The sequence below is a fragment of the Sebastes fasciatus genome, chromosome 10, assembly GCF_043250625.1.
Source record: "Sebastes fasciatus isolate fSebFas1 chromosome 10, fSebFas1.pri, whole genome shotgun sequence".
Classification (NCBI taxonomy): Eukaryota; Metazoa; Chordata; class Actinopteri; order Perciformes; family Sebastidae; genus Sebastes; species Sebastes fasciatus.
In genome coordinates this window covers 28419789-28444091 of record NC_133804.1, presented here as the reverse complement: position 1 = coordinate 28444091, position 24303 = coordinate 28419789, and the positions used below count along the sequence as shown (strand labels likewise).

General features: G+C 37.9%; 3 protein-coding genes and 1 pseudogene across 3 annotated transcripts; 2 read left to right on the top strand and 2 right to left on the bottom strand.

Annotated features, from left to right (window-relative positions):
- The first annotated feature begins 881 nt into the window (after nt 1-881).
- LOC141774862 (immunoglobulin kappa light chain-like) lies at nt 882-3367 on the top strand. The gene is made up of 5 exons (XM_074647673.1): nt 882-981; nt 1097-1441; nt 1545-1874; nt 2142-2264; nt 2980-3367. The coding sequence occupies exons 1-5, from the start codon at nt 939-941 to the stop codon at nt 3120-3122; spliced, it is 984 nt and encodes a 327-aa protein (XP_074503774.1). The 5' UTR covers nt 882-938; the 3' UTR covers nt 3123-3367.
- A 2597-nt stretch (nt 3368-5964) lies between these two features.
- On the bottom strand, nt 5965-7942 carry LOC141775884 (signal-regulatory protein beta-2-like). Its single transcript, XM_074649627.1, has 6 exons — nt 7900-7942; nt 7444-7773; nt 6962-7303; nt 6351-6482; nt 6190-6224; nt 5965-6099 (listed from the first exon to the last, which is right to left on the bottom strand). The coding sequence occupies exons 1-6, from the start codon at nt 7940-7942 to the stop codon at nt 5965-5967; spliced, it is 1017 nt and encodes a 338-aa protein (XP_074505728.1).
- An 11009-nt stretch (nt 7943-18951) lies between these two features.
- Nucleotides 18952-20035, top strand: LOC141775945 (uncharacterized). Its single transcript, XM_074649683.1, has 4 exons — nt 18952-18994; nt 19110-19454; nt 19559-19894; nt 20013-20035. The coding sequence occupies exons 1-4, from the start codon at nt 18952-18954 to the stop codon at nt 20033-20035; spliced, it is 747 nt and encodes a 248-aa protein (XP_074505784.1).
- A 149-nt stretch (nt 20036-20184) lies between these two features.
- On the bottom strand, nt 20185-24303 carry LOC141775944 (uncharacterized; annotated as a pseudogene).

Here is a 24303-nt window from a genome sequence, read left to right as displayed (position 1 = left end):
GCTGAGAAAGCAACCCCACTAACGCCGGGTTCACACTGGACGAATCTGGCGAGAAAACACACTGCTAATCTACTAAAAACAATATATATGATATATTATATGTGATATAAATTACCTGATTCTGATAAGATGATAAAATATGCATCACACGGACGCTTTTGACTTGACCCCCACAATCAAATTTGAAAAAACCATCCACTATATTTATTAGAAATAGCCTAGTGTCACTGCTGTTTGTGATCGTGGATTTTAAATTATGTATTTATTCTGCATATTTGTCAGTTGTCAGCGAGAGAGACTAGCAGAAACACAAACACACTGACACACACATAGAGAGAGAGAGAGAGAGAGAGAGAGAGAGAGAGAGAGAGAGAGAGAGAGAGAGAGAGAGAGAGAGAGAGAGAGAGAGCTCGACAGAAAACAGCAGAATTTCTTGTTGACCGGCGCAGAAAAATGCGCTTCTTGTGTGAACAGCCAGGCTTTGGCTCGCCTGACAATTAACATAGCATGCCGCTTTAGGGCACTTCCACGTCTAGTGTGAACTCGGCATAAAGGTCCATTTAGTTGACGTTAAATTTCATACTTTTAGAAAATTAAAAAGTATTTCTTTTTTTAACCTCAGCTTCATTATTATTGCTGATTACTTTTTTTTTAAAAGTGAGTGTAATTTGGTTTATTATTTATCTTTAGACAAGCAATTCACCGCAAATGCATTATTCGTTAACATTAAAGAAAAATACAAATACAAATACATCTGAATTTCACTGAAAAGGGGACACGATCATGGGTTTGCTAAATTTAGAGATATGCGCATTGTCCGCATTTCAGCCAATCACAATGACTTCTACTTTGTAAACCTTGATCACCTCCTGACTATCTTTCATTTGGGCGGTAGACATCAGTAGTGCAAGAGTGTCAAGAGTGCTGTATGTGCCACCATGACCGGAAGACTGACTGCTTTGATTCTACTTTTTACTGTGTGTAAGTGCAATTCTTAACTACTATGCGAAAGACTAGACCATGTAATAATCTTAGTACTTTACCTTTTTACTTCTTTTGTGTTGAAGCTCTGTTACTGTTTGTCTCTTTTCTTCAGACCTGATTCAAACTGCAGAGCTTCCTCAGCAGATCTCTACGAAGGTGGTTGAAGTTGGTAGAAATGTTACTTTACACTGTCCATTTTCTAAGAAGGAAGGACAATCATTTTACTGGTACAAGCAGTCTCTTGGATATTTGGCCCAAACAGTCCTTGCTGTAATTGTTGGCAGAATAACACCTACTGAACAATTTAACAACCCACGGTTCACAGCAACAAAAGAGGATACTCAGTATGTTCTTACCATCAGAAATGTCAGCAAAGAGGACGAAGCAACATACTTCTGTCTCAATGGAGCGACGTATTCACAGAGTTTTGTTAATGGCATCTTCTTGGCTGTGAACGGTAAAATATATATTTACTTTCAGTATTTGTGCCAAGTTTTTATGTCGTAGAAATAATTAAGATCATTAATTCCTTTTGATGTCTTTTTAACTGAATCATGCAGATCGTAATCAGCAGAAGTTTTTCTATGTAAAACAAAGTCCAGAGACTGAGTGGGTAAAGCCGGGCGAGTCAGTGACTCTCCAGTGTTCACTTCTCTCCAAGAACAAAGAAGTCCAGTGTCCAGGTGAACAGGATGTGTACTGGTTCAGATCTGGATCAGGAGAATATCATCCAGGCATCACTTACGCTCACAGTGATGAAGAAGAGGAAAAACGTTGTGTCTACAGTCTGTCCAAAACTATACAGAGCTCCTCTGATAATGGGACTTACTACTGCGCTGTGGTCACATGTGGAGAGATTCTGTTGGGTGAAGGAACTAAAGTGGAGACAAGTAAGTTTTTACAGTTGTATTTAAATCATATATGCATCTTGTATTAATTCATTTAGCCTGGTTAATATTAACTTGATTTTGTCAAAATGTTATAAAACAGTGTTGATTATCGATCAAGTCTTTGTCCCAGAACTCAAGTAAAAAAAAAGGATCTTTGAGTAAATGCTATATTTGAACATTTGTGCCTGTTGATAAACATTATTAGTTTTCTAAATGCCACTGTGTTACCCAAGAGTCCATAATTAAATAATGTTTAATGTCTTTAAGGAAATTATTGTGAACTGTACCCAGTGGTCCCTGTGCTTGGAGTCCTGTTGGCCTGCTGTGCCATTGTGATTGTCGTCCTTATTTTCTATGGAAATCGAAGGAAAGTTTGTGAACATTGCAAAGGTAGGTTCACCATATTTTACTTTCATTTAAGTTACACTTTTTGAGACCGTACCATAAAGATATGAATGTATGAAATTACTTTTGCTGTTAAAACAGAAAATGTGGGCTTCTGATGGTTAGAGGGTTGGCGATTTATATTGTTTATCATTATAACACTGAAGTTGTATTGAGCTCATTATAGGAGTGAAAGTGTTTAACTGAAAATATGATTAAAATATTTTCTTTGTTTTTCCATGTCCTTTAATTAGAGGGTGACAAAAATCACACTGATGTGTATACACATATTCTGAAGGCTTTGCTTTTTATTTTAACAGCACCAGTGAGTGCTTCCCATCATCTTGGACACAACAGGTCAACTGTGGATCTGTCAAATGATCTGGTAAATACGTGGCAGTGTGTTGTCTTGGTGTAGTGATCTAGATATTCTGCCTCGATCCTCTGGACAAAACACACAATATTATACTCATACAAGAAAAATCGAATAAACTGTTGAGTAGCTACAACATAATGCCTGTTGTTATATGATAAATGGGGATAAAGTCAAGAGGTATAAATATAATACTGATGACTGAGAAATTATGTAAAAGAAAGTATGTTTAGATGACTGCAAAGACACTGTAAAGCAGTCTACTGTATACTCTAGACTTGGTCTTTATGTTACAGCCCTCATCTCTGAAATATTTGTCATTAACACACAAATATTGTGTTTTTGCAGGATGGAGGACTGAACTATGCAGCACTGGATTTCTCCACAAGGAAAGTGAAAAGAGGGAAGAGGAAGACGAGAGAGTCGCCACAAGAGTGTTGTACTTTGCTGTTAGAGCAGATAACCACAACCAGCAACACACCTCTCTATAGACCGAGCACAGCCTGCGCAAAGATCCCCAAGTCTCTACAGAGAGCTTCAGCTTGGGTGTGTGTGCACACGTATAGCTTTTCATTCCCAACTGACATCCAGTAGTGATGGGAAGCAGTTGTGTATCAGAATGAGTATATTTTCTAAAAAAAAAGGTTTGCCGGCTGATTTTGTGAGAGAGCACCAGATGTTCAGTTGCTTTGTGCATGTACTTCTGTACGGTGACATAAAGGTCAACATGTCTGTGGACCGGTGTTTGCTTTTGTTGTTTTGTTGAGCTAAAAAAGTATACTTTATATCTATATTGTCTTCTCATATAAAATCATTTTCACTCATCACAAATACTACAAGAAAAAAAGGTCTAGTTCCACCTCTGCCCCCTTCAGATTAAAGAGGTGACATTTCTTTCACATCATCAATGATGACCCGCCCACTCTGCCTGTCAATCACTTGAACAGGAAGAGCACAGCGTACAGAGGAGGGCTGTTAAACCATCCATCCTCTATACTCACATCACTTCTTTTCAGAGGGCTGGTGAGAGGAAGCAGCAGAGCGACGCTCTCACAGTATTACAGTCGCCTGGAGACGATTTACAGTTTCTGACCTGCATATCTTTATCTGAGGGAGGAAACCACAAATAAAACAATGCAATGATTAACAAGGTGATTAATATAAAACAATCGTAGGCCACCATACACTATGTGCAGTGGTCGACACCCCCACTATAACATTGACAGGAACACCTGACAATATAATGCAGCCCAGTGCAACACCACAAACTCTGGCATCAAAATAATCATCAAAGATTTAGAGTGGGGGTTTGTTTGAAAGGTGAAAGAGAAAGAAATACCACGACCAACAACCTATCTATTTATAGGGATCAGTGCATTTGTTTAGGGTCAATATATTGTTGACAACGAGCCATAACACCATTTGTACTTTCACACAAACAGACACAAATAGACACACATTCACAGTCACCACTGACAACAAATGATGCATGGAAACTTCAGCATTTTTGTGGTTGGGCTTCAAACTAAAGTGTCAGTACAAAGGGGCTTTTCTACCTTTCTCACTCTCTGTTTTAGCCTCAGGAAGCTGGGCTTGCACTGCTGTTTTAACTTTTATAAAAAGGCAAGAGGAACACCACACTTATTTATACGATTGTTATTTAATTGATAACATTTTTACGTAGACAAATATTTTTTTTTTTAAATAATAAGGGCTGTCGAAGTTAACACGATAATAATGCGTTGATGCAAATTTGTTTTAACGCCACTAATTTCTTTCAACTTGCAAATTTTAGGTTGTAGCGGGTTCAGTTTTAAAGCTAGAGTGAAGATACTGGCATCATATGAATCTAGAAAACCTAAGGAGCATTGGTACCAACCATGTCATACTAGCTTCTTGCAAAGGAGGCTAAATAACACTCCAAACTTAAGTTAGATTTTGGCGAGGAAAAACTGGCATGGCCTTTTTCAAAGGTGTCCCCTTGACCTGTGACCTGAAGATATGTGAATGAGAATGGGTTCTATGGGTACCCACGAGTCTCCCCTTTACATACATGCCCACTTTATGATTTTCAAAGGGGTAAATGCAGTAGTAGGTAACCTGCACATTGCACAATGCGACAAAAACTCCCACAAGACTCGTTGCCCGACAACCAATCCTAACCTTAACCATTCGAGATCAATGCCTAATCTTAACCATTTTATGAGTTTCCCAACTCGTGGGTTACCTTCTGCACACGACCCTGGTTCATGCTGTTACAGTAGTGATAGAGTGGTGCAGGATGACGTATTTTTGCAGGCCAACCAGGAAGTTAGCATCGCCCTGTGTTCCCTCGACAAAAAGCCAATGAGATTCTTCCATTGGATTTTGTATTATTACAGAAAATAAAGTAAAGGTGGACGTGTCGGCGTGATCACGGTTAGTAGTCTCATTTAGCCACTTGTTAGCAACCGCCTTTTTGAAGACACGTTAAGGCTTCAAAATCCTCGAGTGGGATATTTACTGTCGTATTTTATATTGTAGAACAAAACAATAAAATCTCTAAAGCTTGTGTTAACCACAGACCTTATTTCATGCATCTAATCAAAAACCCTTTGACTCTCAGACGAGGAAACAGGAAGTGCTAAAATATATTACAGGCCTACTAGTTGAACCCTGTGGATTTTTATTCATGCAAAATCTACTTGCAAAGTCTGTTTGTTTTTTATTTTCACAAGCAAATGTGAGTAACATGTTTGCAGTGTGAAGTCTTAATAGCAATACAAATTTTGAAAATCAATGTTTTAAGTGTGGTAAGAGATCAGCATGAGCAAGCATAAATCAGAAAAATTAAGCAATATAAAATGATGACGCTGTTTGAGTCTCTTACTTTAAAAGTATTTTATTTGTTTCTACTGTGTTGTAAACATTAAACAAGAAAAACAATCAATCTTACTGTCTTATACTAGATGATAACTTATAAAGTTATTTTCAAAATAAAGAGATCATGAGTAAACATTTAAAAATGTAACTATGTCATTATAAAAGCAAAGAGAAAACTAAAGTTTTACCTGAAAAACCTTAAAAACAGACAAATATATATTAGATGCCGTAGAATATCACCAAAAGCCATTAAAACTATTACATTCTGCATCATGATAAATCATACCCTTTTATTCAAAAAAAGTCATCCGTTGATTGCAAACGGATTGGACAGAAAACAATGTCAAAATGATACATGAAACATGTTTAAGGTTATCCAAATACAATATTATTATCGATATCAGAAGTGAAATTTATGTGAAGCAGCATATTTACAACAGTCTATCTTTAACTAGCAGATCCAGTAGATTGTTAATCTATCACCCAAGTCCTGACATCAGTGTAGATCGTCTCTCCCTCTGCTGTTTCTACCTTCCTTCTCTCTGCTCTGCCAGTTTTCCTCTTGGTGAAGGCTGGAGCAGAATAGGCCAATGAGTCCTCATTTCTCTAAATGAATAAAATATATGGAAAAACGTCATGTGACAGCATGCATTAATATTTACATATATATAGAGAACATTTCTTTAAATTCCTTACCTGCTGACTTTGGTGATGACCACTGGCTGTTGCAGCTGTATAATAAAATAAAAACACAGATATAAGAAGAAAGACGCTGTAGGTTCATTTACACAAATCAATAATCAGTAATCCTGGGAAAGTTAGCTTTTGCAAAATATTGTATGAGAAACTTCTATTACCGATGCAACAATCACAAGTTTTCATCTTGATGGTATGAATCAGGAAGGCAATAACAATCAGACTTAAAGCCAAAGCTGCACATGACAGAATCAGAACTGAGTTGGCCTTCTGCAGATCCCAGATGTTGAGTCCTGAAACAATATGAAAAGGAGCAAGATGTTATAACTAGGGCTGTCAAAGTTAAGGCGATAATAACCTGTTAACGTAAAATTGTTGTAATGCCAATAATTTCTTTAATGCATTAGCGTAACCGATCTTTTGGAGGTTGTCGTGGGCTCAGTTTCAAAGCTAGAGTGAAGGTACTGGCATCTAGGTTAAAAAACGCGCCAAACTTGCGCTAAATTTTGGCGTGGAAAAGCTGTCATGGCCATTTTCAAAGGGGCCCGTTGACCTCTGACCTCAAGATATGTGAATGAAAATGGGTTTTATCGGTACCCACGAGTCTCCCCTTTACAGACATGCCCACTTTATGATAACCAAATGCAGTTTGGGGCAAGTCATAGTCAAGTCAGCACACTGACACACTGACAGATGTTGTTGTTTTAATTGTTTCTACCAGATTCAGAAGTAATGATTATTAATGGTTAATATGGAAATGATCTGTAGTTACCTTCCACGTCCAGTTTTGTTCCTCTTCCAAAAAATATCTCCCCACACGTGGCCACAGCACAGTAATAAGTCCCGGCATCAGAGGAGCTGATGTTCTTAGAGAAGCTGTAGATACATTCCTGTAAAGAGTGAGCCTCGAGGCTCTTCTCACATTCACCACTGTTTCCATGAGCGTAAATTAAACTGGGATGAGATTCATCTGATCCGGCTCTGAACCAGAACACACTGTGTTCTCCTGGACATTTGCTCTCAGAGTCAGAGAGGACTGAACACTGCAGAGTCACTGAGTCTCCTGGACGGACCGGATCAGATGGAGGGGCTGTGGTGATATCAGGTTCTGGTCCTGGGAAATACAACGATGAAAATGAACATGCATTACTCACTCACAAATTAAACTATGTAATCTGTTGTTATAAATGTTTGATGTAAGCATAATGACTACATTTTTAAGGAATGTGAAACGTTTTTCTGTATTTTATTTACCTTTAATTCTCAGAAATGTTCCTTTCAAAAATGTCATTTTGAGTACGTTTACTTCTATACAGTAGTAAACTCCAGTATCGCTTGGCTTTGTTTTATGAATATGCAGAAGAAATGTTCCAGGTCCTTGTTTTGCTGTAAAGCGAGGAGTCTTATTAACAGCCTCATAATCAAATATATATGTTCCTCCCAAGAATTCAGGAAAGTTTCCAGAAACAAGTCTGACCCAAAACAAAGTTTTTGTGGACTGAACCCCCTGGCGAGGACACGTCAAAGTCACATCATCTCCAACACCAACAGTCTTTATCTCAAAGATCTGATCATCTGTGCATCCTGAAAATATTAGAGAAGCATTGATCAGTGATTAATGACAGAGAGAGAATCATGTATGTGCTGCTAAATTACTGTAAAAACTATAAATATATCTGGAGCAAATCTGATATTTCTACATGTACTTACGCCCGACTCTGAGCATCAGCAGAAAATAAAACACGATAATCATTTTCTGGTTAATCCACTGGAGACTGCAGTTAAATTAGATCGTACTGGAAGACGATTCGCCTTAATGTAATCATATGAAGTGGGAGGGAACAATTTCAGAGCAATCTGATTGGCCCCTTGTTATGTTTGTTTCACTAAACCACCAGTGGAAATAATACCACCCATTGCCCAGCTTAAACACATGACAAAACACCGACAGCACGTATTTGTTTCATGTTGGTTTTCTATAACTGACACAGAGAGTAACCTCAACAGATGATTTGATCTTAATGTGAACTACCGTTACCCAAAAATAAACTGGTTCACGAAATTTAGTTTTCATTCACTGTTGTACTACTTCAATTATTATTATTTTGAATTTAAAAACACAACATTGTAACTTGCACAATGTATTACTGTCTGGATTTTGTGATTGGGATGCTTTCTAAGGAAGAGTGCCGAGCTTGAAATGCTTTGCCAATCTAAGTCTTTGTTCGTGTGTTCTTCACACCATTGAGTGTCCTCTGTATTAGATTGGATTTGATAACATATATATCTCTTTGCATCACTGTCATCTTTTAAAGAAAGTCAAATGATTCAACAAACGAAAGATTTGCCATGAATTTTTTCAATAGCTAACCTTTGAATATAAATGCATGACATGTTATTTATCTGTAAATATACAGGCCTATGTATTTAGGTCTAACAGGAAATCCTACAACAATGTATGTAGCACTAAACAGAGATTTTTAGATCAGATTGATTTGTGTGCATATAAAAAAGATGCATCCAGCCATTTGCAAGAGTGATACACGACGATAGAGGAGCCATTTTAAATGTTGTGTGAGCCAATTCAGATGCTCCACATCATCAATGATGACCCGCCCACTCTGCCTGTCAATCACTTGAACAGGAAGAGCACAGAGTACAGAGGAGGGCTGTTAAACCATCCATCCTCTATACTCACATCACTTCTTTTCAGAGGGCTGGTGAGAGGAAGCAGCAGAGCGACGCTCTCACAGTATTACAGTCACCTGGAGACAATTTACAGTTTCTGACCTGCATATCTTTATCTGAGGGAGAAAACCACGAATGAAACAATGCAATGATTAACAAGGTGATTAATATAAAACAATCGTAGGCCACCATACAGTATGTGCAGTGGTAGACACCCCCACTATAACACGGACAGGAACACCTGACAATATAATGCAGCCCAGTGCAACACCACAAACTGTAGCCTCAAAATAATCATCAAAGAGTTAGAGTGGGGGTTTGTTTGAAAGGTGTAAAGAGAAAGAAAATAGAACAACCAACAACCTATCTATTTATAGGGACCAGCGCGTTTGTTTACGGTCAATATATTGTTGACAACGAGCCATAACACCATTTGTACTTTCACACAAACAGACACAAATAGACACACATTCACAGTCACCACTGACCACATGATGCATGGAAACTTCAGCATTGTTGTGGTGGCGCTTCAAACTAAAGTGTCAGTACAAAGGGTCTTTTCTACCTTTCTCACTCTCTGTTTTAACTTTCATAAAAAGGCAAGAGGAACACCACACTTATTTATACGATTGTTATTAAATTGTCTTATTGATAACATTTTTATGCAGAGAAATATTTTTTTTTAAATATTAAGGGCTGTCAAAGTTAACATGATAAAATGCATTACAGGCCTACTAGTTGAACCATGTGAATTTTTATTCATGCAAAATCTATTTTCAAAGTCTGTTTGTTAAGCAATATAAAATGATGAAGCTGTTTGAGCCTTGTACTTTAAAAGTATTTTATTTGTTTCCACTGTGTTGAAATTAATCAAGAAAAACAATCAATCTTACTGTCTTATACTAGTTAATAGTAAGTTATTTTCAAAATAAACAGATCATGAGTAAACATTTAACAAATAAACTATGCCATTATAAAAGCAAAGAGAAAACTAAAGTTTTACCTGAAAAACCTTAAAAAAGAGACACAAACAAATCTTCCTGAACTCCGACTATTTCAAGGTAAATCTTTCAAAAAGCCTGTTTGAGTGGTAGAATTATACACCTTTAATAGAAGACTTAAAAAAAATGCCCAAAACTTAAAGAATTAATAGATATGAGATGCCGTAGAATATCACCAAAAGCCATTAAAACTATTACATTTTGCATCATGATAAATCATGCCCTTTTATGAAAAAAAAGTCTTCCAATGATTGCGAACGGATGGGACAGAAAATAATGTCAAAAAGATACATGAAACATGTTTAAGGTTATCCAAATTAAATAATGTTACCAATATCAGATGTGAAATTTTTGTGAAGCAGCATATTTACAACAGTGTGCCAGACAAAATTATATTATCTTTAAAGGGACTGTTTGTAAAATCTTACATATAAATCAATCAATCCGGGTCGGTGTCCCACGTGTGCTCGCGTGTGGCTACACTGTTCAGACAAGACTCCAACACAAACGACACGGAAGCACCAAAACCGCAAAGTTATATCTAGTGAAGCCCGTCTTGCAAAACAGTGTTGACCGCGGTCGGAGGACACGGGGGAGACCGTACCTTTGGTCTCCAGGGCAGGAGTCTCTGCTCCTCTGCCTGCCTTCACTCACAGCTCGCTCCACCTCACGTGCGTTCGCGCACACTCCACACTGCAGAAAAGTTAGTTTAGCTCTGAGAATATCTAGTGAATGTGTACGTTTGTGCAGAAATAAATGCTGCAGCTCCTCCAGACCAACAGAGGTTTCCCGTGTCTTGTGAAGTGACGGGGCTCCGCAGCGAGAAACGTTATCGTCTCTGACCAAAACTCCGGTGTCTCCCCTGTTCCCTCTGGCCGCGGTCGGGAGGCTGAGGCAGGAAAAGCCAACACTAGGATCAGCAGTGATTCATGGAGAGACTTTCGTCAGGTCAGCTAACATTACTGCCAAGCAGTTGAAATATAGAGTGATATTGTGGTTTTAGCTGACGTGTGTCGCCTCACTGTGTTGAGCGATGCTCGTTCATGTCTATGTAGAGCGAGCACAAGAGCGAGCCCGACGCTGACTTTTGTTGACTTAACGGCCACAGGTGTCGCTGTTAGCAAGCATTTCTGATTCTTACAAACAGTCCCTTTAATTAGCAAATGCAGTAGATTGTTAATCCATCACTGAGGTCTTGACATCAGTGTAGATCGTCTCTCCCTCTGCTGTTTCTACATTCCTTCTCTCTGCTCTGTCAGTTTTCCTCTTGATGAAGGTTGGAGCAGAATAGGTCAATGAGTCCTCATCTCTCTATATAAAGAACATATATGAAAAAATCTCATGTGACAGCATGCATTAACATTTACATATATAGAGAAAAAAATTCTTTAAATTCCTTACCTGCTGACTTTGGTGATGACCTCTGGCTGTTGAAGCATTTGTTTGCAGGGCAACAGCAGCTGCATTATAAAATAAATACACAGATATAAGAAAAAAGACGCTGTAGGTTCATTTAAACAAATCAGTAATGTAAATCCTGGGAAAGTTAGCTTTTGCAAAATACTGTATGAGAAATTTCTATTACCGTTGCAACAATCACACGTTTTCATCTTGATGGTATGAATCAGGAAGGCAATAACAATCAGACTTATAGCCAAAGCTGCACATAACAGAACCAGAGCTGCGTTGGACTTCTGCAGATCCCATATATTGCATCCTGAAACAATATGAAAAGGAGCAAATAATGAAAATTAACAACTATTTTGACAAGATGTTATAACTAGGGCTGTCAAAATTAAGGCTTTAATAACCTGTTAACGCAAAATCGTTGTAATGCCACTAATTTCTTTGATGTATTAGCGCAACAGATCTTTTGGAGGTTGTCGTGGGTTAAATAACGCGCCAAACTTGTGCTAAACTTTGGCGTGGAAAAGCTGTCATGGCCATTTTCAAAGGGGTCTGTTGACTTCTGACCTCAAGATATGTGAATGAAAATGGGTTCTATGGGTTTCCACGAGTCTCCCCTTTACAGACATGCTCACTTTATGATAATCACATACAGTTTGGGGAAAGTCATAGTCAAGTCAGCACACTGACACACTGACAGCTGTTGGGCTGCAGTTTGCCATGTTATGATTTGAGCATATTTTTATGCTAAATGCAGTACCTGTGAGGGTTTCTGGACAATATGTGTCATTGTTTTGTGATGTTAATTGATTTCAAATAATAAATATATACATATATTTGCATAAAGCAGTATATTTTCCCACTCACATGTTGATAAGGGTATTAAATAATTGACAAATATCTCTTTAAGGTACATTTTGAAAAGATAAAATATGTTCGATTAATCGCGATTAACAATTTTAATTGATTGACAGCCCTAGTTATAACCAAGTAGGAACAAATGTTTTGTGATACTTGATTTTAATTGTTTCTACCAGATTCAAAACTAATGATTATTAATGGTTTATATGAAAATGATCTGCAGTTACCTTCCTCGTCCGGTTTTATTCCACTTCCAAATAATATCTCCCCACACGTGGCCACAGCACAGTAATAAGTCCCGGCATCAGAGGAGCTGACGTTCTTAGAGAAGCTGTAGACACATTCCTGTAAAGAGCGAGTCTCGGAACTCTTCTCACATTCATCACTGTTTCCATGAGCGTAAATTAAACTGGGATGAGATTTATCTGATCCGGCTCTAAAACAGCACACACTGTGTTCTCCTGGACACGTTTTGTTCTCAGAGTCAGAGAGGACTGAACACTGCAGAGTCACTGAGTCTCCTGGACGGACCGGATCAGATGGAGGGGCTGCGGTGATATCAGGTTCTGGTCCTGGGAAATTGAAAAAACATTAAACATTAATTTTTTTAACAAAAGACAAATGTCATTGTGACACATTTTTAAAACAAAGCTGCAATGCAAATTAAGAATTATTTACCTTCAACTCTCAGGTCTGTTCTTTTCAAAAATGTTAACTTTTGTTGGTATGTTTTCACACAGTAGTAAACTGCAGTATCACTTAGCCTTGCATTTTTAATATGCAGAACAAATGTTCCAGGCTCTTGTGTGGCTTTAATGCGAGGATCTCTCTCAACGCCATTGGTTTTTCCCAAGATTTTAGGAAAGTCTCCAGAAACAATCCTGATCCAGAACAAGCTTCCTGAAAACTTGCGGGTACAATTCAGTCTCACATCCCGTCCAACACCAACAGTCTTTGTCTCAAAGATCTGATCATCTGTGCATCCTGAAAAGACATTATTTTACATTAATAACACAGAAAGAATCACGTATGCTCTCTCCTAAATCAATGTAAGAACATGTTATAACTATAAATATATATCTGGAGCAAATCTGATATTTCTACATGTACTTACGCCCGACTCTGAGCATCAGCAGAAAATAAAACACGATCATCATTATCTGGTTAATCCACTGGAGACTGCAGTTAAATTAGATCGTACTGGAAGACGATTCGCCTTAATGTAATCATATGAAGTGGGAGGGAACAATTTCAGAGCAATCTGATTGGCCTCTCGTTATGTTAGTGTTTCACTAAACCACCAGTGGAAATAATACCACCCATTGCCCAGCTTAAACACATGACAAAACACCGACAGCACGTATTTGTTTCATGTTGGTTTTCTACAACTGACACAGAGAGTAACCTCAACAGATGATTTGATCTTAATGTGAACTACAGTTACCCAAAAAATAATCTGCTGCACGAAATGTTGTTCTCATTCACTGTTGTACTACTTCAATTATTATTATTTTTAATTTAAAAAGAAAACATTGTAACTTGCACAATATATATAGTAGTTATTCTATGTTTATATTTTTTCTGTTAGTCGTAGTAGTCGGGTATATCTATCTATCTATCTATCTATCTATCTATCTATCTATCCTGTACTACCATATGTACGAAGGTTGTGGCCTAGATAGAAACTAGATAGCAGTTGCATTTTTTAATTTTTACTATGTTTTCTAACTGTGTTTTCATTAGTGTATAATCACTTGAAACCAGAAGGCCATCATAGCTCTCTGACACACGTGAAACTACAGTAACGTGAACTGCCGTCTGACTTCTGTTGCTCCCAAAGTAGTGTTGTTTTGGTAATGCTGGCGTCTGAGGGGAGTTGAACGGCGTTACCACGGTTTTGCACTCTGCGGCTCACGTTACCGCAGTCTTGGAAAGCTAGGAGTGAGCGGAGGGGTACTCAGTTGGTTGCAATCTGCAGCCACAACACTAGATGCCGCCAAATCCTACACAACACCAAGTGTGTGACACATGCAAAACAATACAGTTAAAAATATTAACAGTTTGTCTGGATTTTGTGATTGGGATACTTTCTAAGGAAAAGTGCCGAGCTTGAAATGCTTTGCCAAACTAAGTCTTTGTTCGTGTGTTCTTCACACCATTGAGTGTCCTCTGTATTAGATTGGATTTGATAACATAACAATATATCTCTTTACATCACTGTCATATTTTAAAGAAAGTCAAATGATTCAAGAAAGGAAAGATTTATAATGAATTCTTTCAATAGCTAACCTTTGAATATAAATGCATGACATGTTATTTATCTGTAAATATACAGGCCTATGTATTTAGGTCTACAACAATGTCTGTAGCACTAAACAGAGATTTATAGATCAGATTGATTTGTGTGCATATAAAAAAGATGCATCCAGCCATTTGCAAGAGTGATACACAACGATAGAGAAGCTATTTTAAATGTTGTGTGAGCCAATTCAGATGCTCCACATCATCGATGTTGACCCGCCCACTCTGCCTGTCAATCACTTGAACAGGAAGAGCACAGAGTACAGAGGAGGGCTGTTAAACCATCCATCCTCTATACTCACATCACTTCTTTTCAGAGGGCTGGTGAGAGGAAGCAGCAGAGCGACGCTCTCACAGTATTACATTCGCCTGGAGACGATTACAGTTTCTGACCTGCATATCTTTATCTGAGGGAGAAAACCACAAATGAAACAATACAATGATTAACAAGGTGGTTAATATAAAACAACGGTAGGTCACCATACAGTATGTGCAGTGGTCGACACCCCCACTATAACATGGACAGGAACACCTGACAATATAATGCAGCCCAGTGCAACACCACAAACTCTGGCATCAAAATAATTATCAAAGAGTTAGAGTGGGGGTTTGTTTGAAAGGTGAAAGAGAAAGAAAATAGAACGACCAACAACCTATCTATTTATAGGGACCAGCGCGTTTGTTTAGGGTCAATATATTGTTGACAACGAGCCATAACACCATTTCTACTTTCACACAAATAGACACAAATAGACACACATTCACAGTCACCACTGACAAACAAATGATGCATGGAAACTTTAGCATTGTTGTGGTTGCACTTCAAACTAAAGTGTCAGTACAAAGGGGCTATTCTACCTTCTCACTCTCTGTTTTAGCCTCAGGAAGCTGGACTTGCACTGCTGTTTTACCTTTTATAAAAAGGCAAGAGGAACACCATACTTATTTATACGATTGCTATTAAATTGTCTTATTGATAACATTTTTATGTAGACGAATATTTTTTTTTAAATAATAAGGGCTGTCAAAGTTAACATGATAATAATGCGTTAACGCAAATTTGTTTTAAGGCCATTCATTTCTTTAACGCATTAACGAAAATTGCGAATTTTATGTTATAGTTGGTTCAGTTTTAAAGCTAGAGTGAAGATACTGACATCATATGAAACTAGAAAACCTAAGGAGCATTGGTACCAACCATGTCATACTAGCTTCTTGCAAAATAGGCTAAATAACGCTCCAAACTTGAGCCAAAATTTGGCAAAGAAAAGCTGTCATGGCCATTTTCAAAGGGGTCCGTTGACCTCTGACCTCAAGATATGTGAATGAAAATGGGTTCTCTGGGTACCCACGAGTCTCCCCTTTACAGACATGCCCACTTTATGATAATCACATGCAGTTTGGAGCAAGTCATAGTCAAGTCAGCACACTGACACACTGACAGCTGTTGTTGCCTGTTGGGCTGCAGTTTGCCATGTTATGGTTTGAGCATATTGTTTCTGCTAAATGTAGTACCTGTGAGGGTTTCTGGACAATATTTGTCATTGTTTTGTGTTGTTAATTGATTTCCAATAATAAATATATACATACATTTGCATAAAGCAGAATATTTGCCCACTCCAATGTTGATAAGAGTATTAAATACTTGACAAACCTCTCTTTAAGGTGTGTGTATCTGACATTTGGTGCCCACTTCTAACAAGGCTTTTGAGCAAACAGTAACTGCAATTGAAGTAAATGCAATGGAACGGGGGAGGGAGAATGAGACATCTAGTGGCTGAATGTCATCAATGTTATAAATAGTACCTTTATTATCCCAACTTACAGGAGTATGTAAACGGCTCAGGAGGGTTGGACACACACACACCTACCCAGTCACTCTATGTCATGACCGTTTTTCATCACACTCTTCTTGCAGTTTGATGCTTTTCATTGGTAGTTGCTGTCAGGGGGGGGAGGCGCTAATTATCCACTGGTCCCACCCCGGTCTTTTTGTCAAGAGCAGATGTTTGAACTGTGATCTTAAGTTAAGTTTGCATGATTATCTGCACATCGGTATGACAGCCTTCATTAAGTCTGCTCCAATATGCATCACTTGGTGCAGTGATAGATTAAAACAAAACAAACTAATATGCATCTATGATATTTTAAGATTGTAGATGCATGTGGTTGTAGATGCCTTTGGTTGCATCTTAAAAAACATGAATGATAGACATTATTTATACTTTAAATGAGCACACTAACAATAAAACTAAAACAGTAAATTAACCTGCTGAAGACTCTTGTAGCTCTACCCTCACTACAAACATCCTGTTGAAGCCCATAGTCAGGTCTGTTCTGAGTAAACAGCCTTGATGGTCGGTCAAAGGATGGAAAATTGGCCCACCGCAGCTTCTGTCTCAGTGTAGCTGTTGCATGTGGCTTTGCTCGTTCTCACAGCACAGACATACAGAAGGCCTTTATACGAGGTGCTGTGAAACCAGAAAGATGGAGGGGTTTATTCATTTGAGTGGTTGTCCCCCTACATTTATTTACGCTGTATATTTTTCAACAAAAGAAGACTTAATTGTGTCTACAACATAAAATGTTGCGTATTTGTTTTTGTGAGCCATGCTTTGCTCTACAGTTGTGGGAGGTTGTGGTGGAAAGATACACAGCAGTTCACTGGTGAAAACCCTGACTGTCTGTCTGCTAGTCTCTCTCTCTCTCTCTCTCTCTCACTTTGTGTCTCTCTCACTTTGTGTCTCTATGTGCACATGACAAATATATGGAGTGAAACAATAATGATAAGACCTTTTTCATAGCAGGCATTTAGACTTGTTAAACATGTAACATTACTAGAATCGTCCTTAATGTTATTGGTTGCACTAGTGCTTTTCCTGCTATGACACATCTAAATATGTGTTGTGAAAAGAAAATGGAGACGATGAACAAGCAAAAACACTTAAGAGTGCTTGCAAGACCATAAATATTTAGATCAAGAGGTCCCTATTAAGTAAACTGGTTAAAGAAATTAAATTGAAAATGAGTTAGCATTTTAGCACTTCCTGTTCCCTCGTCTGGAAGTCAATGGGTTTTTAGTTAGATGCCTGAAATAAGGTCTGTGGTTAACACAAGCTTTAGAGATTTTAATGTTTTGTTCTAAGGCATAAAATACATCAGTAAATATCCCACTCGTGAATTTTGAAGCCTTTATGTGTCTTAAAAAAGGCGGTTGCTAACAAGTGGCTAAATGAGACTACTAAACGTCATCACGTTGACTCGTCCGCCTTCACATCCTTGTTGTATATACTCATGCTCATGCCACCGTGGTGTAGTTTGTTTATAGCCTACGTAAGCTTTTTACTTCAGCCGATTGCATTTACACTTCAATTAATTTGTGGAGATTATCTTGCAGAACAAAACTTTTAAGTGTTGAGGAACCCAGGGCGATGCTTACTTCCTGGTTGGCCTACAAAAACATATCATCCCTGGAGCACTCTGTGTAAAAATAGAATAAAATAATCATTATTACAATATTGTTATGTTTATAAAATTGCAATGCTCAATACTAACTACAAAATGTGCATTCCCAAGAGTCATCTTTCTCTCACACATATGTTTACCTGTGGGCCCTTCACACCTCTTGATTTCCTATGTGGTTTTGGCAACACTTCTTCTGATCTCCCCCCTGCAACTGTCCCTCAAACCTGCAGGCCACAACCTACGCTGTAGCTAATGTTATTTAAAAACTCCTCCTTTCCATCTCTTGTTGGTGATTTGGATTTCAAATTATGACAAATATCAAACATTTTACTCTAGCTCCAGCATGAGTTTAGCCCAGCTTAGCACAAACACAGGAAGCATAATACTGTAGCTGGCCTACTGTAGCTGAAAAAGGAGAATACTGCTTCAGAAACTCCAATAATGTCTCATTTAAATATTGTATGTCATTAACTGACAAGCTAGCTACCAATACATCCAAAAATTCATTGAGGTTTTGTTCAGTTACAAAAGTGTGTGAAGTTGGCAACACTGCTTTCCACATTGCTACATTTCTCTGCATGTTACTGCCGATAGAATAGCGTGAAACTGGCAGAAAATGTGAATTGTGTCACCTGCATATGCATGTACATGTGCGTCCTTGTGCGTGTGCTGGCGAACTCAATATACAAACAAAGTGATCAAGATCAAACATTGCTCTGCATCGTGACCTTTAAATACACACATACAGTGTGACACTAAGACCGATTTTGCTGTTGTTAAAATACTTCCAGTACTTGTTCCAGCACAAAACACAAAAAACAGTAAATTCAGTCAGGAAGTCTGAATAAAGACACTGTTTTGAAAATACAACAACAACTCAGAACATATAGATTTCCTATGAAATGAAAAAGAATCACACGTTTGCTATAAGTAGGGGGACGGTCATTGCTCTCTGTAAACCTTGATCACTATGCGACTACATCTTTCATTTGGGCGGTAGACATCAGTAGTGCAAGACAAGAGTGCTGTATGTGCCACAATGACCGGAACACTGACTGCTTTGATTCTACTTTGTACTGTGTGTAAGTGCAATTCTTAACTACTATGAGAAAGACTAGACCATGTAATAATCTTAATACTTTACCTTTTTACTTCTTTTGTGTTGAAGCTCTGTTACTGTTTGTCTCTTTTCTTCAGACCCGATTGAAACTGCAGAGCTTCCTCATCAGATCTCTACGAAGGTGGTTGAAGTTGGTGGAAATGTTACTTTACACTGTTCATTTTCTGAGGGGGAAGGACAATCATTTCACTGGTACAAGCAGTCTCTTGGATATTTGGCCCAAACAGTCTTTGCTGTAGTTGTTGACAAAATAACACTTAGTGAAGAATTTAAAAACCCACGGTTCACAGCAACAAAAGAGGATACTCAGTATGTTCTTACCATCAGAAATGTTAGCAAAGAGGATGAAGCAACATACTTCTGTCTCATTGGAGGGACGTATTCACAGAGTTTTGCTAATGGCATCTTCTTGGCTGTGAACGGTAAAATATATATTTACTTTCAGTGTTTGTGCCAAGTTTTTATGTCGTACAAATAATTAAGATCATTAATTCCTTTTGATGTCTTTTTTAACTGAATCATGCAGATCGTAATAAGCAGACGTTTTTCTATGCAAAACAAAGTCCGGAGACTGAGTCGGTCCAGCCGGGCGACTCAGTGACTCTCCAGTGTTCACTTCTCTCCAAGAACAAAGAAAACGCAGATCAGTGTCCAGATGAACACAGCGTTCACTGGTTCAGATCTGGATCAAGAGAATATCATCCAGGCATCATTTACGCTCACAGTGATGAAGAAGAGGAAAAACGTTGTGACTACAGTCTGTCCAAAACTATACAGAACTCCTCTGATAATGGGACTTACTACTGCGCTGTGGTCACATGTGGAGAGATCCTGTTTGGTGAAGGAACTAAAGTGGAGACAAGTAAGTTTTTACAGTTGTATTTAAATCATTTATGCATCTTGTATTAATTCATTTAGCCTGGTTTATATTAACTCGATTTTGGCAAAATGTTATAAGACTGTGTTCATTATCGATCAAGTCTTTGTCCCAGAACTCAAGTAAAAAAAAAAAAGGATCTTTGACTAAATGCTATATTTGAACATTTGTGCCTGTTGATAAACGTTATTAGTTTTCTAAATGCCACTGTGTTACCCAAGAGTCCATAATTAAATAATGTTTAATGTCTTTAAGAAAATGATTGCCATTCGGGATCAGAACTGGACCCAGTTGTCCTTGTACTTGGAGTCCTGTTGGCCTGCTGTGCCATCGTGATTGTCGTCCTTATTTTCTATGGAAATCGAAGGAAAGTTTGTGAACATTGCAAAGGTAGGTTCACCAAATTTTACTTCCATTTAAGTTACACTTTTTGTGACCGTACCATAAAGATATGAATGTATGAAATTACTTTGCTGTTAAAAATGAGAATATGCGGGCTTCTGATGGTTAGATGGTTGGTGATTTATATTGTTTATCATAATAACACTGAAGTTGTATTGAGCTCATTATAGGAGTGAAAGTGTTTAACTGAAAATGTGATAAAAATCTTTTCTTTGTTTTTCCATGTCCTTTAAATCAAACTGATGTGTGTACACATATTGTGAAGGCTTTGTTTTTATTTTAACAGCACCAGTGAGTGCTTCCCATCATCTCGGACACGACAGGTCAACTGTGGTTCTGTCAAATGATCTGGTAAATACGTGGCAGTGTGTTGTCTTGGTGTAGCGATCTAGATATTCTGCCTTGATCCTCTGGACAAAACACACAATATTATACTCATACAAGAAAAATCTAATAAACTGTTGAGTAGCTACAACATAATGCCTGTTGTTATATGATAAATGGGGATAAAGTCAAGAGGTATAAATATAATACTGATGACTGAGAAATTATGTAAAAGAAAGTATGTTTAGATGACTGCAAAGACACTGTAAAGCATCTATACTCTAGACTTGGTCTTTATGTTACAGCCCTGATCTCTGAAATATTTGTCATTAACACACAAATATTATGTTTTTGCAGGATGGAGGACTGAACTATGCAGCACTGGATTTCTCCACACGGAAAGTGAAAAGAGGGAAGAGGAAGACGAGAGAGTCGCCACAAGAGTGTTTGTACTCTGCTGTTAGAGCAGATAACCACAACCAGCAACACACCTCTCTATAGACCGAGCACAGCCTGTGCAAAGATCCCCAAGTCTCTACAGAGAGCTTCAGCTTGGGTGTGTGTGCACACGTATAGCTTTTTATTCCCAACTGACATCCAGTAGTGATGGGAAGCAGTTGTGTATCAGAATGGGTATATTTTCTAAGAAAAGTTTTGCTGGCTGATTTAGTGAGAGAGCACCAGATGTTCAGTTGCTTTGTGCCTGTACTTCTGTATAGTGACATAAAGGTCAACATGTCTGTGGAGCTGTGTTTGCTTTTGTTGTTTTGTTGAGCTAAAACAGTATACTTTATATCTATATTGTCTTCTCATATGAAATAACAGCATTTTCACTCATCACAAATACTACAAGAAAAAAAGGTCTAGTTCCACCTCTGCCCCCCTCAGATTAAAGAGGTAACATTTCTTTGTATGAAAAAAAGCTGGATGAAATGACCATCTTGAGATGGGATCACATCAGCCAAGATGCCAAATCGGGCCATGTGTGTAAAGTGGGGGGAGGGGCTTCATCCCCACCTCCTACCCTCTACTTACAGCGCCTTTGTTTGGACCACACCCATCTTCAAACTCAGCCTTCATTTTTATCTCAACTACACACCTTTAAAGTTTCTTGACTGCATCTTGCACAGTTGTGACGCTATTTCATTAGTAAAATCTGTCCACAGACAGAAGTATAAACACCTGGTGACTCACACACACAGACTCACAAGGTGAAATCTGCCGTTGCTGGTAATCAACATGCAATGATGAGCTATCTCCTTTTACCTGAAGTAAACTAAGCTTGCTCTGTTAATCACCAGCCACGGCAGCATGTGGCTAGTATTGTTTTCACCTTGTCAGTTTGTGTGTGTCATCATGAAAAGGTTTTAAGTACTCTGCCAGCTGTTTATAAGTCTTGTCTGATAGATTTGGGCATATATCATAAGATTGATTTCTTGCTATTATTATATTGTTTGAGCCCTGAGTTGATTTTCTATTTGTGTAGTTGCATTTTTGTTGTTTTCCAGGCGCAAATGTGAGTACAATGCTTGCATGTGATGTGCTGATGGCAATGAAGAAAGTTAATTTGTACTGAATTAAGAAATTTGGATTTTATGTGTTAACAGATCAGTTTTGTACAGTAAGATGCATCCTGCAGTGATTGCAACTGAAAGTCTTTTCAAAGTTAACACACACTGTATGTACTGTAAGAAAACATGTGTTCATTTCTATTTAAAATGTAATTGTAGATGTGGTATCTTTTGTCATAATATAAGTTTGTTTACTAAGAAAGGAAACAACACGTGCACACATATATAAATTCCTTTTAGTACAATTGTACTGAACTCTTTTCACCGCTCTTTCAAAATTAATCTTCCAAAAAAGGGGCAGAATTTTTTGTATGGAAAACTTTAATAAAATGCACAAAATATTACAAGCATGGAATACACAATACTACAGGCTATTACGAAAAACTATTAAACATGGTTATTTTTGCACAAATTAACAAATCAGTATTTGGATTATTGATCCCTCACAAAAGCCCTGATATCGGTGTAGATCGTCTCTTCCTTTCTTTGATTCCTTCTCCCTGCGTTGCCGGCTTTCCTCCTGGTAAAGACTGCATATAATAAACCACAGTGTCCTCATTTCTCTGAGGAAATAAAGTGAACATGAGTGAGCGGATTCCAATGCAAAACATGTATATATAAACATATAAATTGCTGATAACTTTTATTCAGTTTTAATTCCTTACCTGTTGACTTTGCTGACTTTTTTTCTGGCTGTGCTAGTGCTTTAATAGATAGAGTAATGTCTCTTACCGTTGCAACAATTACAGGATTTTTTCCTGATGGCATAAACAAGGAAGGCTATAACAATCAGACTGATAGCCAAAGCAGCACATAACAGAAAGACAATCGTGTTGTCGTTCTGTGAATCACACGTGCTGCCAACTGAAACATTAAAGAAACAAATAATTAAAGTTAATAAATAGTAATAAATTATTTACGTTATTTGATAAGATTATGATAATTTAACCATTATATAGAAATATGATGCAGTTACCTTCAATTGTCAGTTTTGTCCCATTTCCAAATAATATCTCCCCACACGTGGCCACAGCACAGTAATAAGTCCCGGCATCAGAGGAGCTGATGTTCTTAGAGAAGCTGTAGACACATTTCTGTTGAGAGCGAGCCTCGAGGCTCTTCTCACATCCATCACTGTTGTTTCTTTGGGCATAAATTAAACTGGGATGAGATTTATCGGATCTGGCTGTGAACCAGAACACACTGTGTTCTCCTGGACATGCTTTCTTCTCAGAGTCAAAGAGGACTTAACACTGCAGAGTCACTGAGTCTCCTGGACGGACCGGATCAGACGGAAAGTCTTGAGTGACGGCAGTGATATCAGGTTCTGGTCCTGGGAAATAATAATAAAGGGATAAAAAACATGTTTTACTCAATTCAATGATGATAAATTATAGGTGTTGAGGTTACAATGATCTATTCTTAAACAAAAGAGTCTGGTGACTTCTATATGAATCATGCAAACATACAACAACTTAATAGAAGTTAGTAAGAAAATTGAAAAACATTAAACTATGTAACATTGCAGTTATAAATTATGTATAATTCTATCATTTTTAAGGCATCTGGAGTATATTTACCTTTGACTCTCAGAAATATTCCTTCCAAAAATGTCATGTTGCTTCGTGTCACTTTTATACAGTAGTAGACCGCAGTATCGCTGAACTGTGTTTTGGTAATATGCAGAACAAATGCTCCAGGCTCTTGTGTTGCTGTAACACGATGAGTCTCCTCAACAACCTCGCTATCATAGGTTATTGTTCCTCCTAATATTTCAGGAAAGGTTCCAGAAACGACCCTGATCCAAAATAAGTATGTTGTACGCCATGATGTCTGGCGGGTACATGTTAGAGTGACATTTTGTCCAACACCAATGGTCTTCGCCTCAGAGATGCGATCGTCTGTGCATCCTGAAAATAAAATTAAAACAGAATAATTATTAACAACAGAGGTACATTCATATGCCTTCTCTATATTCCTGCATGAAGATGACAAATGTATTTTAAATATATATGTGGAGTAAATGTGGCTAATACTTACGTCCAATTTTGAGCACGAGCAGAATAAAAAATATGATCTTCATTTTCTTTCCACATG

Bases quoted from the DNA above. Each gene is read 5' to 3' on its own strand.
- LOC141774862 (XM_074647673.1), top strand. From the start codon at position 939: ATGACCGGAAGACTGACTGCTTTGATTCTACTTTTTACTGTGT. The intron at 982-1,096 runs GTAAGTGCAATT...TCTTTTCTTCAG, and splicing joins GATTCTACTTTTTACTGTGT to ACCTGATTCAAACTGCAGAG. The intron at 1,875-2,141 runs GTAAGTTTTTAC...AATGTCTTTAAG, and splicing joins AGGAACTAAAGTGGAGACAA to GAAATTATTGTGAACTGTAC.
- LOC141775884 (XM_074649627.1), bottom strand. From the start codon at position 7,942: ATGATTATCGTGTTTTATTTTCTGCTGATGCTCAGAGTCGGGC. The intron at 7,774-7,899 runs GTAAGTACATGT...TAATATTTTCAG, and splicing joins GCTGATGCTCAGAGTCGGGC to GATGCACAGATGATCAGATC. The intron at 6,483-6,961 runs GTAACTACAGAT...ATATTGTTTCAG, and splicing joins AACAAAACTGGACGTGGAAG to GACTCAACATCTGGGATCTG.
- LOC141775945 (XM_074649683.1), top strand. From the start codon at position 18,952: ATGACCGGAACACTGACTGCTTTGATTCTACTTTGTACTGTGT. The intron at 18,995-19,109 runs GTAAGTGCAATT...TCTTTTCTTCAG, and splicing joins GATTCTACTTTGTACTGTGT to ACCCGATTGAAACTGCAGAG. The intron at 19,895-20,012 runs GTAAGTTTTTAC...TTATCGATCAAG, and splicing joins AGGAACTAAAGTGGAGACAA to TCTTTGTCCCAGAACTCAAG.